Source organism: Rhinopithecus bieti, unplaced genomic scaffold (assembly GCF_001698545.2).
Source record: "Rhinopithecus bieti isolate Rb0 unplaced genomic scaffold, ASM169854v2 scaffold_35856, whole genome shotgun sequence".
NCBI lineage: Eukaryota > Metazoa > Chordata > Mammalia > Primates > Cercopithecidae > Rhinopithecus > Rhinopithecus bieti.
In genome coordinates, this window is record NW_016815820.1 from 915314 (window position 1) to 931390 (window position 16077).

Here is a 16077-nt window from a genome sequence, read left to right on the forward strand (position 1 = left end):
TAGAGAGATAGAGATATATTTCTTCTGTTGCATATTTCAGACTTCACGCTGAGCTTCAGGCACAATTACTCCAGGTTCTTCTGAGAGTCTTGACAGAGTCTTCTTCCCACGCTGCTCGTGTGACCTCACACTTCCAGTGCTCACCTGGGAAACTCTGCATGGCTCTCAGTGGGCCCTGACCCTGCCTTTCCCATCCAGGGGCAGGGTATGCTGGAAAGCCCTGGAGCCAGCCCCACCCCACTTCCAGGGTCCCCTGGCTACAAAATAACTGTCCTGCTGGAGCCCAGCTCTGCAGTGCCCCCCATATCACCAATTCTTCAGGCCTTAGAGCCTGGCAGGGCACTTGCACCCCCGTGGAGCCTCAGCCGCAAGCACCACAGGCCCACGCTGGGGGATGAGGCCCTGGAGAGTGAGGCAGGCCCAGCCTCATCCAGAACAATAGCAGGTGGGCTCAGCAGGCCCCTGCTCCCCACAGACATGGCCCACTTCCTGGGGCTGCTCTGAGCCCTATTGCACATCTTCTGTTCTAGTTTCTCCCCCCACCACCATTTTCCTTTTTAAGTTAAAAAAAAAAAAAAAAAAAAAAAACTAGAGAGGAAGGCGAGGAAGAGCTGGGTGTGGAATGCTGCGGGCACCCTTCTCACGTTCCCGCCAGCCCTCTGATCCCCAGCAGAGGCATCAGCAGTAGTTCATACTGTGTCCACCCTGTCATCTGTGTGGGTTCTTGATGGCTGAAATGGGTGTGCAGCCTGGGCCTCTGGTTCTTGCCTGTGGGAGGGGACACCCCTCCATTGTCCGTAAGGTGCAATTCCCCCGGTTTTCCACGGGTACTGGCTGGGGCCCTGCTACCTGAGTCGCCCGTCTGCTTTGACAGGCCCCAGCTCTGATTTGGGGTCGGGGGACAGAGAGCTCCAGCTGGTCAGTCTGCAGGGCTCCAAGGAGGGGCAAGCAGAGGGGCCTATGGCACACAGTCCGGCCACAGACCAGAAGTTGCTCAGTTCCCTGTCTGTCCAGGCCTCGAGTGCAGGGCCTGTGAGCTGTGTGTGCCGCTGGGCAGCCTCCTCTGCAAGCTCTGGCAGAGGCAGGTTCAGGATGCTACTCAGGCCCTGGAAACTCTGCTCCATGTACTCGTTGTGGGGGGGTCCCGCATGCAGCCAGCTGGCATCATCTGTGGGTGCAGAGCAGGCAGTAAGCACACCCCCACCCCAGACTCCGTGGAGGCCAGACCCAGGAGTTGGGTCTGGGTACCCCAGTTCCTGTCACAGCCCTACTTCTGAGTCACAGCTTGCTAAGTGACCTTGGGCTAATCCAAGGAACTTTCTGTGCCTATAAAACTGAGTTTTATAAAATCAAGGCAGTAAGCTCTAGATTCCCAACTTTAGGATGCAATAAAGCAGTGGGTTCAAGGCACTTTAGGAAAGAAGGGAACAGTCTGGTTTGTGTCCCACACCCTTTCCTGACCATCATCGGTGGCTCCCGGAGCCCTCAGAAGCCTGTACTCGGGCACTTCAGCCCTTCATGCACAGACACTGACCAGCTTTGTCCCCTCAGCTTAGAGCACCTTCTCTGACTTTGTCCTTGAGGCGCAGCCCCTGTCCCTACCTGCTGTGCATTGTTGCCATTCTTCCCTTGACTGGGAGGTCCAGGTGTGTGGGGGACACAGCTTGCCTGCCCTGGATCCTGGATCTGCTGCAGCCCCACCAGCACCCCCTCCTCCTCTAGGGTACCCCACCTCTTACCCACCTTCTTGTGATAGGACAGGGTGGGGGAAGGAAACACCTATAATTATCACCTCCTGCATACTGGCCACTTTCCCTCCAGAGGCTCTTCCCTCATATCTTCCGGGGGAGTTACTTATACTAGGCCCTTCCTTGCAGGAAATTTGCCCAGCCTGTGTCTCTGTTCAGAGCCTACTCCTTTAGCCTCAGCCAAGTGGGCAGAGAGCCACATGACCCTGCCCACCTGGCCAGAGAGTGGACTGGGACAGCCAGTCAGATTTTCTGTCCCAAGAATGTGGAACCTGGGAACTAAAAGTCCCTGGTCAGTGTCTATTGCACTGAGATGCCATGGATGGGGAGCCAGAGTCTGAGGTCGATGCATAGAGACATGACAGGATGAGGAGCAAGATGGCCCCAGAGAGATGGAGAAAGCACCTCTGGTTCACGGTAAGGCCTGAGACATTTCCCAGCTTTGTGAAGGAGACCTCTGCATTCTTCCAGTCGTCTCCCCTTTTTAACTCAAGCTCAGGTGAGTGGATTTGTGTCTCATGCACCACGAGGTCCCTGATAGGTGTACTATTCCTGCTTCACGTGCTAAGACTGAGGCCCAGGAAGGCCAGGGAAATTCCAAGGACAAAAGGCCAATGAACCCGTCAGAGTTATGTTCCAAACCAAGTGTGCGTGACTGTAAAGCTCCCCTTTCCACCACACTGCAGTGCAGGACACTGCATACTACAGGAAAGAAGATCAGGGCCTCAGCCTTTCCATGCTTCCCTTACTCTAGGGATGGGAATCCACTCTGACGGTTGGCTTCTTGGGGTCACCTCTCTGGCGAGTCCTATTCTGTGTGGCTTCTGGGCCTCATTTGAGAACTGCAGCCTTACCTTTCCTGAGAGGTAGTTTGCGGTTGAACGTCAAGGGCAGCACAAGGAAGCGGGTCTCACCCAGCGGTTCCCAGAACTGAAGGAGTCGAACAGTCCAGGGCCCAGGCCGCAGGGGCCGGCTCAGTGGGGGCTTGTATTGCGTGACCTCGGTGTCCGTATCTACTGTGATGTCATAAGATGTGGCCACCACATAGGTTGGATCGATCCAGACCACTGTGGCTGTGAGGTTGGGGCCCCGGGCCCAGCGCTGCACGGCCACAGGCTCGTCCAACGGCCCCAATAACCCCCCAAAGTTCCGGAAAAGACGCTCTTTGGGGTCCCAGTCAGTGCCAACCTGTAAAGTGAGAAGCAGCTGGGCAGGAGTGTGGGGGAAAGGTCCCTCTCCCTCCTCTGAGGCTGCCTCTCACTGTGTAATCTCAGGCCAGTCACTGTCTCTTTCTGGGCCCCAGTTTCCCCATCTGCGAAATGAAGGGGTTAGACTAGGAGATCTTTACTATCTCTCCTAGCTCTGCGATTCGTTCTAGGCTTCCATTCTGACTGCTAGGCAGTGGAGGTCAGTCCCCGTTACTGGGGACCATACGGCAGGGATGAGGTTCAAAGTCCCACCCAGAGACCATTCCCACATGAAGCCAAAGTCTCTAAGAAAGGGACAATGAGGAGGGGCCAGGCGCAGTGGCTCACGCCTGTAATCCCAGCACTTTGGGAGGCCGAGGCAGGTGGATAACGCAGTCGGGTGAAACCCTGTCTCTACTAAAAATACAAAAAAAAAAATTAGCTGGGCATGATGGCACGCGCCTGTAGTCCCAGCTACTCGGGAGGCTGAGGTAGGAGAATCGCTTAAACCTGGGAGGCAGAGGTTGCAGTGAGCCAAGATCACACCACTGTGACAGAACGAGACTGTCTCAAAAAAAAAAAAAAAAACTACGAGGAGCCACTCAGAAGCGTACTTTCATGGCCCAATTCGAATGTCCCTGTCCCTCTAGGAGAAATCGCTGTAGTCTGGAAGACTGGGCTTGTGTTATAGTGGAAATGATCATTCCCTCCCTGCTCCCTGCATGTCCTCTGCATACCCCAACCAGGAGGTGCTCCTCAGTGTGCACAGGCTGGGGGCTGACACAGGATGTCTGCATAGGGGCATCACCATGGCTGCCATGATTGGGAAAAAGAACTTTACCCCTCCCTTGGTGTCCGTCCCTCTCTTCCCACTACCCCAAGTCTGGCTGGGGGTTGGGAGAAAGCAAGGGGGGGGACCTGTCCCACCTCCAGACTCTGGAGCCGGCTGGCCTGGTCACTGCGCCCCAACAGCTTCAGCAACCCCTGGGGCATCAGCCACATCTCAAGCGTCTCTGCTGGCCTCTGGGCTGAGGGCTGCACCGCCTGCGTCACCAGGTAGCCCTGGAAATGGTCGTCATAGAAATACAGGTGCACGCTGGACGGCAAGCCCCTGGGCTCAAACCTAAGGTGCCAGCAGGGAGAAAGGGAGATGCCATCAGCACACCTGACTTGGCCTGGAGTCCCAGGGAGGGGGCTCTGGGGAGTCCCCTCCCCAGGCACTTCCTTTCCCCAGATCTCACCCCCACAGCACCTGCATGCCTGGCTCTAGCCTTCTTTTCGGTATTTGCATTTTTCCTTGCCTCAGACTGGGGCCTTGTTGTGGGCAGGGGACGTCACTCTCTGGTTGGCCTCCCCCTAGGGCACCACACCCCAAGTGCCTGCTGTATGTCAGAAGGGGGTCTCACCTGCAGAGTGGGGTGCCCAGTGGGGGTGCAGCAGTGGCGGCATGGTGCAGGCTGAGGCGGGCAAAGGCCGTGTAAGCGGTGAGCATGACATCACTGAGCCCACTGGGGCCATCAGCCACGTCATAGGTGTTCTCCCAGTAGGCCTTGAGGGCTGGCGTGCCGGGGGGGTAGCTGCCGTACAGGTGGAAGTCCAGGATTTCCAGCACCTCCTGGTTCACAGTCGACTCGAACTTCCGGGCGAAGAAGGTGGGTCTGGAGACTTGCTAGAGCAGGAGAGGCAAGGAGGGTGAAGGGCTCTGGAAACCCCAGAGGGCATGGCAGGGCTGGCCCCTCAGCACTGCCTAGAGCTCAGCCTCCTGCAGCTTTTCCTGCTGCTGTTGTAGTCCCAGACCCCTGAGGGCTGCTCCAGGCCGAGGCCCCCCCCACGATTTTCTGACTGGCCCACCCTGCCATTCTCCTGGTGAAAAGCCAGGGGAGAAGACCTAGCCAGGGGCAGCCTTGGGGCCTCGGGCAAGCACCTGCAGCCGGAGGAAGTCCTGTGGCTTGAAGTCGTTGGGGGAGCAGCCGCACCAGTCCACGATGTGCTTGTACTGGCACTTGCAGCCCAGCTTGCGGTTCCAGTTGGTGACCCGCAGGTTGTTGTCCACGAGGGTCCCACAGGCCAGGCTGTTCTCCAGCACCGTGTGGAAGAAGGACTTCAAGCAGCAAGGGAGGGTGGAAAGTGAGCTGCAGGCAGCCCAACCCATGCCCTCCCCGGCCTTCATGCCTGCTGGGCCACCCACCTCTGCTGGGAGCAGTGTGTATGTGTAGGTAATGAACTGGCGTAGCTTGTGCCACAAGCGGGTATCTGTGTTAACCACATTACTCCACAAAGCTGCGTGTCCAGCACAAACCCAGTCAGAACCGCCATACCACCACGATGACCTGCCGGATCGCCGCTCACCAAGGCGCCACATGTGCGAGTCACACTCATGGAGAGCGGTCCAGGCCCTAGTTTCTTGATTTGAACTCGCTGGCGCAGAGAGGCCATGGCTGGGGATCCTGCAGGGTGGGGTCTAAGCTCTTTCATCCGCCTGGCAACCAACACTCCTCAACCTGTGACTGGTGTGGAGACTTTGAAACCCAGGACTGGGCCGGGCGCGGTGGCTCAAGCCTGTAATCCCAGCACTTTGGGAGGCCGAGGCGGGCGGATCACAAGGTCAGGAGATCGAGACCATCCTGGCTAACACGGTGAAACCCCGTCTCTACTAAAAAATACAAAAAAACTAGCCGGGCGAGGTGGCGGGTGCCTGTAGTCCCAGCTACTCGGGAGGCTGAGGCAGGAGAATGGCGTGAACCCAGGAGGCGGAGCTTGCAGTGAGCTGAGATCTGGCCAGTGCACTCCAGCTTGGGTGACAGAGCGAGACTCCGTCTCAAAAAAAAAAAAAAAAAAAAGAAACCCAGGACTGGAGCCACTGAGCCCCACTGTGTTGGGGATGTTGGGACAAGACTCTGGGGCCAGGGCCTCCTTTCCCACCCCCTCACCTGGAGTTGTCCCGGCCATGTGACTTGAGGAAATTCTTGTCCCGGTTCTTGGATAGGAATGCCACCAGTTCCTCATTGGTCCTGGTGAAGGAATGGGGTGACAGGTAGCCAAGTGAGATAGTTGTGCAGTCACTGGCACAGAGCAGACTTTCTGGCTTTTCTCTCTCCCTGACGGCTGTCTGGCCATGTGTCCTACCCCTGGCTGATGTCTGGGGTGGTGAGCACCAGAGGCCCCTGAGGAAGACCACCCCATCCTTCCTCTGCCCCTTGCTGTCTGATCCAGCACACCAGGTACAGACCTCTGGCTCCTCCTCCTCCTCCCCATCTCCTATCATGCTCAACTCTCAGTTCATCTTATACCAACCCCTCCCCTAAAACATGGCTGGGGCCCAGGGGCCCATGTCTGAGCAGGGCCGATCCCAGAGTTAGGCTTATGGGGCAGAGAAGGTCCACCAGGCTCTGCAACCCCAGGTGCCCAGACAGGCATCCCCTCCCATCCAGAGGACTCAGAGCCCCATCCCCACACCTGGTTGGGTAGTCGGTGGCACTGAGGTTGATGAAGAAGTCCCAGGCCCAGCCAGGCACCTCTAGCAGGTCCCGCATGCTCCGCAGGTACATCCTTAGGAGGCTGGCCCCGCCCCAGATGGTGACCATGCGCCAGGGTGTCACCCGCACATTATCATAGCGCTGGGCCAGCTCCACCACCTCCCGGTGCAGGTAGTCGGAACGCTGGCGGGGAGGAGACACTCGGCTAGCCCCCAGTGTCACCGCCATCCCCACTCCCACCCCAGGACAGAGTGAAGGGACACAAGGCAGGGAAAGCACAGGGCAGGGCTCCAGCCCGCAGGCGGCTGAGCGGGCTCATGCTGCCGCCCCTGTTCAGGGCCTCAGTTCCTCTCTCTAGGCTACCTGGGCCAGGTCAGAGACCCTGTCTGTCGGCAACCTTCTGTTTCTGCTCTGCTCACCCCAGACCCCTTGGCCTCTCCCCACCACAATACCTTGTCCACATGGATGTAAAAGAAGTGCTGCTCATGATAGACGGCCTTGAGGAGACGCTTCAGCTGGCGGATGGCGCGGCCGTGAACCACCAGCATGTAGGCGATTCGCACTGGGGGGCCATCCACAGGCTGCTGGGCTCGGCTCTCATCCCACTGGATGCCGGGGCTCATCTTCCCTGAGAGCAGAGGACAGGCGTTGGCAAGGCCCCCCCAAGGTCAAAGGGTCAGGGTGAGATGGGAAGAGGGAGCTGCCTGCCTTCCAAAGAAGCCTAGACTTGGAGCCCCATGCTCCTGGGTCCCCACTCTGCCTCTGCCACTTAGTAAGTAACTGGATGAAGACTTAGGCAGGGAGGTAGGCCCCCCTTGGCTCTTTCTTCCTCAGAGAGATGGGAGTGAGGATCCGGGCCATGCCACCTCCCTGACCCAGCCTGGGAAGGGCTGGAGCACCCCTGTCCCTCACCAGTCAGCTGACAGTGCCGGGGCACAGCCTTGGGCATGAGGCTCCCGGCCTGGTGCAGGCACACCACATTGGCGATCTCCTGCTGGCACTGCTTGGTGCTGGCCCGGGCCAGTGCAGACAGCGCGTCCTTGCCCACGATCTCGCACTTGGGGGCGAAGCCGTTGTCCGTAGGCTGGGGGGCGCCCTCCACGCTCCCTGTATCTCCGTGTGGTGGGAAGCCGGCTGCCCCTACCAGTGCCTCCCCAGCTGCTGCCCCACTCAGGTTCTGGCGGCCTGGGGCCTCCGGGGGTGGGGCAGGTGGGACCCGCCGGCTGGCTCTCTGCCGGCTGGTTACTGCCCGTACCACCTTGGCCACAGGCACTCCTGGGCTCTCAGCACGGCCCCGCCAGCGCCCATGCCTTCTGCCTGCGCTGCCCCGTCGTCCTGCTGAACTGTCTGTGTCTTTGGAACCCTCACCAGGGTCCAGTGGCCGTGGCTTCCTCTGTCTTCCTTTCTGTAAAAGATATGCAGACACATCACTGGGGCAGCCCCTCACCTCCTCCTGCTCCTTGAGTTCCATCTTGGTTGGGGGCACCCTCAGACCTAGACATTCCTGCTCACTTTTTACCCAGAGAAGTGCTTTTCACCTAAGGACTCCACACAATCGGCACCACCACAGGACCGCCTCCCTAGCCAGCCACCGAGGGAGCACTGGTCCTCCCTCCATCATACCAACACCCCTGTCCCCCACTGGCTCTCAGATTACATGGCACTGTGCTTGGTTTTCTGTTCTGGACTCAGATCCCACTTTCTTTTTCAGCAGATGTTAAAATAAATATCCACATGTGTCCCAAGGGAAGGGTGCAAAGACCCCCACCGAGAGTACAAATGTCCACCTAAGACCCAGCACTCCCACCGAGGGCTGGGAGGAGACAGTGGTCTTTAGGAGACTCTAACTTCCAGATGAATCCAAAGCATTTCCATGTGGGAAGACTGAGGCCATTTCACAGTGAAGGAGGAGTGCCCATGGGGGATGATGGAGGTGAAGTCTGAGACCCCAATACTGCTTGAGTCCTTTAGGAAGCAGATCAAGACAGAGTGAGAGTGCGTGAGATTCACTGCGGGTACCCCCGTGAGCGATGGGGCAGGGGCCGGCAGGGAAAGACTTTGGACCACAAAGGAGATGACTATTCAAGGAGAGGGGCAAGAAGAGCTTCTGTCTCCAGCACAGCCTCGAGGAAGTCCTGGCTGGCTCCTGGGAAAACTCCAGCACATGTACTGCCTGGAGCTGGTGAGCCCTGAACCACCTCCACACTCAGTCTGTGGCTGGAAAGCTGAGGCAGGGCCTGAAGGTGCCCACAGCTGGAGGCTGTCACCTCGCTGCACGTGCAGCAGGGCACCTCTACTGCTGCCACGCCCCTGCTTCCTGGTTCTAAGTGCTCTGGTACCTCCTGCCTCTCCTCAAATCCAGGCACTTCCCTAGATGGCCTGGTGGTGACTGAACACCATGTCCAGCCACCTCCTCCTCCGTTCCCCCATCCTACCTGCCCTGCCTGACCAAATCCCATCCATCCTTTCAGATCCAGCTCCAAGGCCCCTGGCATGCAGCCATTCTATTTGCCCTGCAGTGGAATGGGCTGAGCTCCAAGGCCCTGGATGTTCCTCTAGTAGTGAACTCCTTGACAAGAGACATGTCAGCTCCATCTCCCCAGGGTCCAGCAGAGCAGCTGGCACACACAGACACCTAGCTGGTATCTGGTAGATGAGATGTAGAACGGACGGAGGAACAGGGGCCACAGTGTGAACACTCCAGACTCTCCAGGGCTCTGGGCCTAGCTCTGCCAACTCACCAGCAGTTCCCTAACTTCTCTGAGCATGCTCTCTTAGCTGTAAGGAGGAATAACAAATGAGCATGAGACACTGCAGCGAGGGAGAGCCGTCTCCAGCCTCGTAAACCCTCTCCCACCGGCCTTCCCCTCCATGCTCACAAGCTCTCCAAGACTAAGTCCTCTTCTTTCTTGGCCTTTCAGCAGCCAAGAACTTAATGGACCACTCTGTCTTGCTTGAAGCGCCCTCCGCATTTGCTTTCCAGGATACCCACCTGGCTTTTCTCTTCTCTCCACTGTCACTCCTTATGGTCTTCTTGGTGCTTCCTTGTCTCCCAGGGCACCTTCTGGGGGCCCTTCCTGTCCTAGCACCTTTACTTCCTAAGTGATCTTCAGTCTCTGAGTTTCTAAACTCCATCCCCACCCCCAGATTGATCTCTCTGGCCTGGATAGCTCCCTTGAACTTCAGGCATTTAACTACCAGCTTCCTTGACATCTCACATGAGAGCTTAATAGACCTCTCAAGGCCACAAGCCCAAAGTACCTCCCGCTCTTCATCCCCAACCTGCTCCTACTTCATCTTCCCCATCTCAGTTAATGACATCTCCATCCTTCAAGATGCTCAGGCCAAAAACTTTTGGGAATCATTTTTTTTTTTTTTTTTCTGAAACAGAGTCTTGCTCTGTTGCCCAGGCTGCAGTGCAGTGGTGCAATCTTGGCTCACTGCAACCTCTGCCTCCTGGGTTCAAGCGATCCTCCTGCCTCAGCCTCCTGAGTATCTGGGACTACAGGCACATGCCACCACGCCTGGCTAATTTTTGTATTTTTAATAAGAGACGGGGTTTCACCAAGTTGGCCAGGATGGTCTCGAACTCCTGACCTCAAGATCCACCTGCCTTGGCCTCCCAAAGTGCTGGGATTACAGATGTGAGCCACCGCACCCGGTCAGGAGTCATCTTTGACTCTCTTTCCCTTACACCCCACATCCACTCCATCAGTAAATCCCGTCGGTGCCACCTTCAGAATATATCTGGAATCCGATCCCTTCTCAACACCTCCCTCACTATCCCTGCCTGGATTCCCTGGTCTTCCAGCTCCTATTCTTCTTCCCCTAAATTCCATTCTCATCACAGCAGCTGGTGTTTCTGTTACAACTCTTAAAATCCCATTTCACCACTCCCCTGCTCCAAACCTCCAGTGGCCCCTCTTAGGATAAAAACCAAGGCCCTTACAGGAGCCTACAGAGGCTCCGTGAGCTCTCTGGATGCCCCCTTCTCCACCCAGGGCTCTCTGACCTTATCTGGGAATTTGTTATGCTCACTCTCCTGCAGCCACAGTGGCTTTCTCTGCGTCCCCTCATCTGCCCTGGCACTCCTGGCTCCAGCCCTTGCACCCACTATCGCCTGTGCCTGGCACACCCTCACCCAGATAGCCCCACTGCTCACTCCTTGCCTCCTTCAATTCTTTGTTCAGATGGCATCTTCTCAGTAGGGCCATCCTAACCACTGGATTTACAGTGCCAGCCCTCCCTCCTCCTCTGCTTTTTCCCACAGCACAATATTTCCTCTCACCCTACTATTTATTTATACTGTTTTGATTTTTTTTTTTTAATTTGTCTTTCTCCTCAGAAGATTGTAAGTTCCCCAAGGGCAGGGCTTTTTGCTGTATGTACTGACATAGTCCTAGCGCCTAGGAGAGTGTCTGGCTGTAGTACATACTCAGTAAGTGTTTGTGTTTTTGAGACAGTCTTGCTCTCATTGCCCAGGCTGGAGTGCAGTGGTGCAATCTTGGCTCGCTCCAACCTCCGCCTCCTGGGTTCAAGTGATTCTCCTGCCCCAGCCTCCCATGTAGCTGAGATTACAGGTGCGCACCACCATGCCCAGCTAATTTTTTGTATTTTTAGTAGAGATAGGGTTTCACCATGTTGGCCAGGCTGGTCTTGAACTCCTGACCTCAAGTGATCCACCAACCTCGGCCTCCCAAAGTGCTGGGATTACAGGCCTGAGCCACTGTGCCTGGCCTTAGTATTTGTTGAATGAATGAATGAATGAATGAATGAATGAATGAATGAATGCAAAGCTTTTGGCATAGGCACAGCATTCCGTAAGTACTGCTACTTTTTTTTTTTTTTGAGACAGAGTCTCACTCTGTCGCCCAGGCTGGAGTACAGTGGCATGATCTCAGGTCACTGCAACCTTCACCTCCTGGGTTCAAGCAATTCTCGTGCCTCAGCCTCCCAAGTAGCTGGGATTACAGGCGTGTGCCACCATGCCCGGCAACTTTTTGTATTTTTAGTTAATACTGGGCTTCACCATATTGGCCAGGCTAGTCTCAAACTCATGACCTCAAGTGATCTGCTCGCCTCAGCCTCCCAAAGTACTGGGATTACAGGCGTAAGCCACCATACCCAGCCCAATGCTGCCATCTTTATCATTATGATTACTCAGATGGGAGAAGGAAATAGTCAAACGTGAAGTCAAGAGAGGCCCAAGATCCTCAACATCTTGGACTTGGCTGGGTTGGGTTCTCTGTGCTCCTCACCTCCCCAGGGCTTCCCCCAACCCCTGCACACCCTACCCACTACCATTCTCCTCAGGCCTTCTGAGCACATGAGGAACCTCACGCTGTCAGGATGACAGCCACCTTCAGGCCAGAGCCCCATCCCTACACTCATGCCCTCTGTGCCTAGCACCCAGCCAGCCTTCTGATCTTTTGATTTTATTTATTTTAATAGAGATGCAGTCTTGTTATGTTATCCAAGCTGGTCTCGAACTCCTGGGCTCAAGCGCTTCTCCCACCTTGGCCTCCTAAAGTGCTGGGATCACAGGCATGAGCCATAGTGCTCAGTTGCCCTCTGATCTCTTTTTTTTTTTTTTTTTTTTTTTAGGTTTTCACTATTTATTTATGACAAATATTCCACTTCCATGATTTTCTCCAGTCAAAAGTTCTTTGAGACGATGCCGTCGGCCTTGGCCAATCGGAGAATGGAATCATCTGACTCACCCATCCTACGAATGGCCCCGCAGATAGCATAAGTTTTAAACTGGCCCTCTGATCTCTTAAAGGTGGCCAGTGGGAGCTGGGGGCGGCCATTCCCATCTGAGAAGAGATACCTGCAAGAAGAGGCAGCAGACCCTATTCTGTACCCACACTGGGGAGGGCACCACAGGCTGGGGAATCCCTAGGAAAGGGAAATGCAGCCCCACTGAGCTGAGTGTGTATCAGCCTGGTGACATGTGACCTGGCCACACAGCAAGCAGGGAAAGACATTCCCAAGCTTAGGTGGGTAGAGATGGCAGAGAGCTGTAGGCTCTCCGAGTGGACGCCAGTATCAGTGAGTCAGGAAGCTGGTCAGGAGAGTAGGGCATGAGGCACGGGGCCAGGTTGGCTGTGGTGGGGGCCAGGATGTGGGAGGAGATGGGCATGTTGGTCCCCGCACTGCAGTGGGAGCTGGCTGACCCTGAGAAGGACAATCCCAGAGGAGGCTGGGGGACGAGGAGGCAGCAGTGAGGGATCAGAGAGGCCCTGGTGGGCAGTTAGCCCCCACCTCCATCCCTTCCAGGCATGTCCAAAGAGCATCATCACAGCCCCAGCCTTGTGCCCCTCACAGGCTGCCCCCAGCAGCCCTGAGGTCGGGAGCCCTTCTGATGACTGAGGGTGGGGAATGGTCCTCTGACCTCTGGCCTGGATGCATTCTGGCCTCAGAGGCTCCTTCCTCTCCTCCAAGGAGGCAATTAAAATCCTCTGCCACTTCCTGGCTCTGCAGCTCCACCTTAGAATCTTTGCTCCCCCCATCCCCACCTCCTTTGACTTCTCAGGCTGCATTTAAAACAAGTGGTGAGATGGTGTTTGTGAAAGCTTTGGAAACTATCGAGCAGTTCTCTGGAGGTTAGTGACCATCCCTGGGATTCACTCTCAGCCTCTCCATAGATGGGCAGAGCACACGTCTTAAATGCACACTGAATCCTGTGCTGCTTAAACCCCTTCGGTGCTCTCCCGCTGCACTCAGAATAAAACCCTTGCCCCTTGCTGTGCTCCTTTCAGCCGCACAGGATGGAACCTTCTTCCAGGGAAAGCACCACACCCTCCTGTCCATTCCTCAAGGGTGCCCAGCTAAGCCCATTCTCCTCAGGCCTTCTGCCTGAACTCTCCTGCCCACCTCTTCCTCTGAGAAGCCTTTCCTGACCCTCTGATCTAACCCAACCCCTCTGTAATTCTATTGAGTTCCTTTTCGCTGTCTGTTTCTTCCTGTAGATTACCTGTCCATGAGGGCAGAGACCTCATCTATTTTATTTTTGTATCCCCAGTGTTAGCACAGTGTCTAGTACAAAGTAGGACTTCATACCTATTTGTGGAATGAATGATTGAATGAATGAATCGTATTCCCAATGCACAGTGCTGGGATAGTAAGAGTTATTTATTTACTGACAGCTGAGTGTGTGCCAGGAACTCCTGCAAGTGCTTCACAGGCATCATTTTCACTTTATAATCACCCAACACGGGAGGTGCCAAGATTATCCCCATCTTGAGGAGAGATACTGATGAGGATAAGGGAGGAGGCAAAGTGATTTGCTGGTGGTCTCCTCAGGGTCAGAGCTGGAAGAGAGTGGTGAAGTGGGCGGTCCAGCTTCAGCACTCACCTTCCCATGCACCCCGTTATGCTGCCTGGCAACCCCAGAGTCAGGTGAGGGAGCAGCTGAGGGGGTCCAAGCAGCAATGGGTGCCTGGACCGCACAAGCTTTTTCAAACATTCCAATCCAGGATTCCCCTATTCATTCAGCCAGTAAGCTGGAGGAGGAGGTGGTGGGGGATGGGGGCGGTAGCCCAGAGTGGTCCCATATTCCAGTGTCAGAGGGCTCCCTAACTGCCTTGGCAGCCCATTCCATCTTGGAATGTCCCATCTGCCCAAAGAGTCTTCTTACACTGGGCCTGAAACACTCTCCTACTTGCTCGTCCTACTTGGAGGTCCACATCCCCGCGGATGTCACGAAGCCAGCCGCCCCTGCCCCCACCTCCTTTTGGAGTTATGGTCTCATGTGACTCTGTTCCAGCCCCCACCACCATCCCACCCTCTGGGTTCTCCAAAAAAAGGCAAGGGCAGCTCTTCTGGCTCCACACTAGGCCTTCCAGGCTGGTGAGATGCCGTAAGGGGTCGTGGGTATCGGGGCTTGTCCGAGGACAGCAGCAGACAGAGTCTCTGACCCGGATCTCTGGAGGCAGCAGAACAGGGGCGCTGGGGGCAGGGAGGCCCTGACCTCTGGGCCACAGCTTAGGACTGTGGTGTGGCCTGTCCTCTCCATCTCCGCAGCATGAACCCAGACCCAATGGACCCTTCCTCACCACACCGCTGAGGTGTCTGAGCCTCCAGCTGCAACCACATCAGGGAAGAGGGAGAAAGACCCTCGAGGCAGGGACCTGGGGGCTGAGACGGCTGTTGGTTGCCCCTGCTCTACGGCTGGGACTCTGTTACAGTCCCCATTCCCTTAGAGCCAGAGGGCCCCTCCCTAATTCCCTAAGGTCCTGAGGCCAACTCACCAGCTCAGTTCCTCCTCCCCCTGCCCTCCGGAGACCCATCCAGGTTCTTCAAACCTCTGGCTGAGGAAGCCACACCTCGGGAAGACTCCAGTTCTCTCCCTCGGGGTCACTCCTTGTTCCTTCAGTTCCCAGGTACACACTTTGTCCCAGGCCCGAATTCCACCCCCGAGCTCCACTTGCTCACTGGCCGCTGCCCCCTCAAGCTCAGCTGGGGAAGGACGCTCTGGGTCCCTTGGCCCCACTCCTCCGCCCACGGCGCGCACATCCCCGCCCCCTCCCAACTTCAGAAAGTTTGGCCTGGGGCTCCCCACCTCCAAGCAGGTTCGGGCCCAGCCCCGCCTCCCAGCCCCGCTCGCCGCGCCTGACCTTCATCGCTCCCTTGGCCGGAGACCACCCCAGCATGACCTGCTCCCGCCCCGGCCCCCAATGCACCAGGGCCCGGGTCTCCAGGTCACGCACTGTCCCCGCGCGCAGCTCCCTAGGCCTGCGGGGTAAGGGAGTGCCAGGCGCCGGATGCTCCGCTCCAGGTGACCGCCGGCGCCCCGCACGCACGCACGCGGCCGGTGCCCCACTTCCCCGGCTGGGGCCGCCCGCAGCCCCGCGCCAGGACCCGCTGCGCCCCCGCGCCCGGCCTGCCCGCTCCGCCTGGTTGTCCGAGCACCTCGCCGCCTCGGTCCTCCTCCAGGGCCCGCTTGAAGCTTCACACCACCAGGCCCTGCAGCAGCAGGATGGCCAGCGCCGTGGCAATCGCCAGTTGCTAGCCCGCCGCACCAGCTTCTGCACTCGCGGCGCTGGGCCACCAATTTCTTCCTGGCCCGGGACGCGGGCGTGCGCCCGGCGCCCAGCCCTTCAAACCCGGCCGCGAGCGCGCGCCACGGGCGCCGGGGGCTGGTCTCCCCCCCGGCCCCACGCCCGGGGAGGCGGGCCGGGCGCGCGCCGGGGCGGGGCCTGCCAAAGCACCGCGCCCAGCAGGCTAGGGGTGGAGCCAGGGCTCGCAGCACCTCCCTCCCCGGCAGCCTCGGGCGTGGGCCTGAGCGCCCTTCTTCTGCGCTCTTGTCTCAGCTGGTGCCCCTGGCTCCCACGTGTGCGCCCCTCCACCTGGACGGCGAGCGCCTGGTGCTAGGGAGTGGAGGGTCTGCGGCACAACCTCTCTTGCCTGGTATCGGGGTCGTGGGCGAGTTCAGTCCCACGCCGGTAAGCTCTCTGTCCCGGGGGCCCTGGGAAAACCAGGGCTCCCAGAGACGCCGCCTTGGGAGAGGGCGTGTGAGAGCCACAGGCCTCTGCTTGAAAACCTGGAGGCCGCACCTGCGGGTCAAAGTCTAACCCCTTGACGGGCATCAGAGAGCCTTCACGAATCCTCCTTTCCGCTCTGCGCTCATCCTAAGCATCCTCAGGCCGCTCCCAGAGTCGTGGT

General features: G+C 57.4%; 1 protein-coding gene across 1 annotated transcript; it reads right to left on the bottom strand.

Moving 5' to 3' along the window:
- XYLT2 (xylosyltransferase 2) lies at positions 1-15221 on the bottom strand. Its single transcript, XM_017853891.1, is given in 11 exon segments — positions 1-1168; positions 2603-2936; positions 3863-4058; positions 4342-4604; positions 4860-5036; positions 5124-5338; positions 5858-5946; positions 6392-6594; positions 6864-7039; positions 7324-7816; positions 15030-15221. Coding segments are annotated over 11 exon segments (2505 nt in total). The 5' UTR covers positions 15066-15221; the 3' UTR covers positions 1-845.
- Positions 15222-16077: the final 856 nt, after the last annotated feature.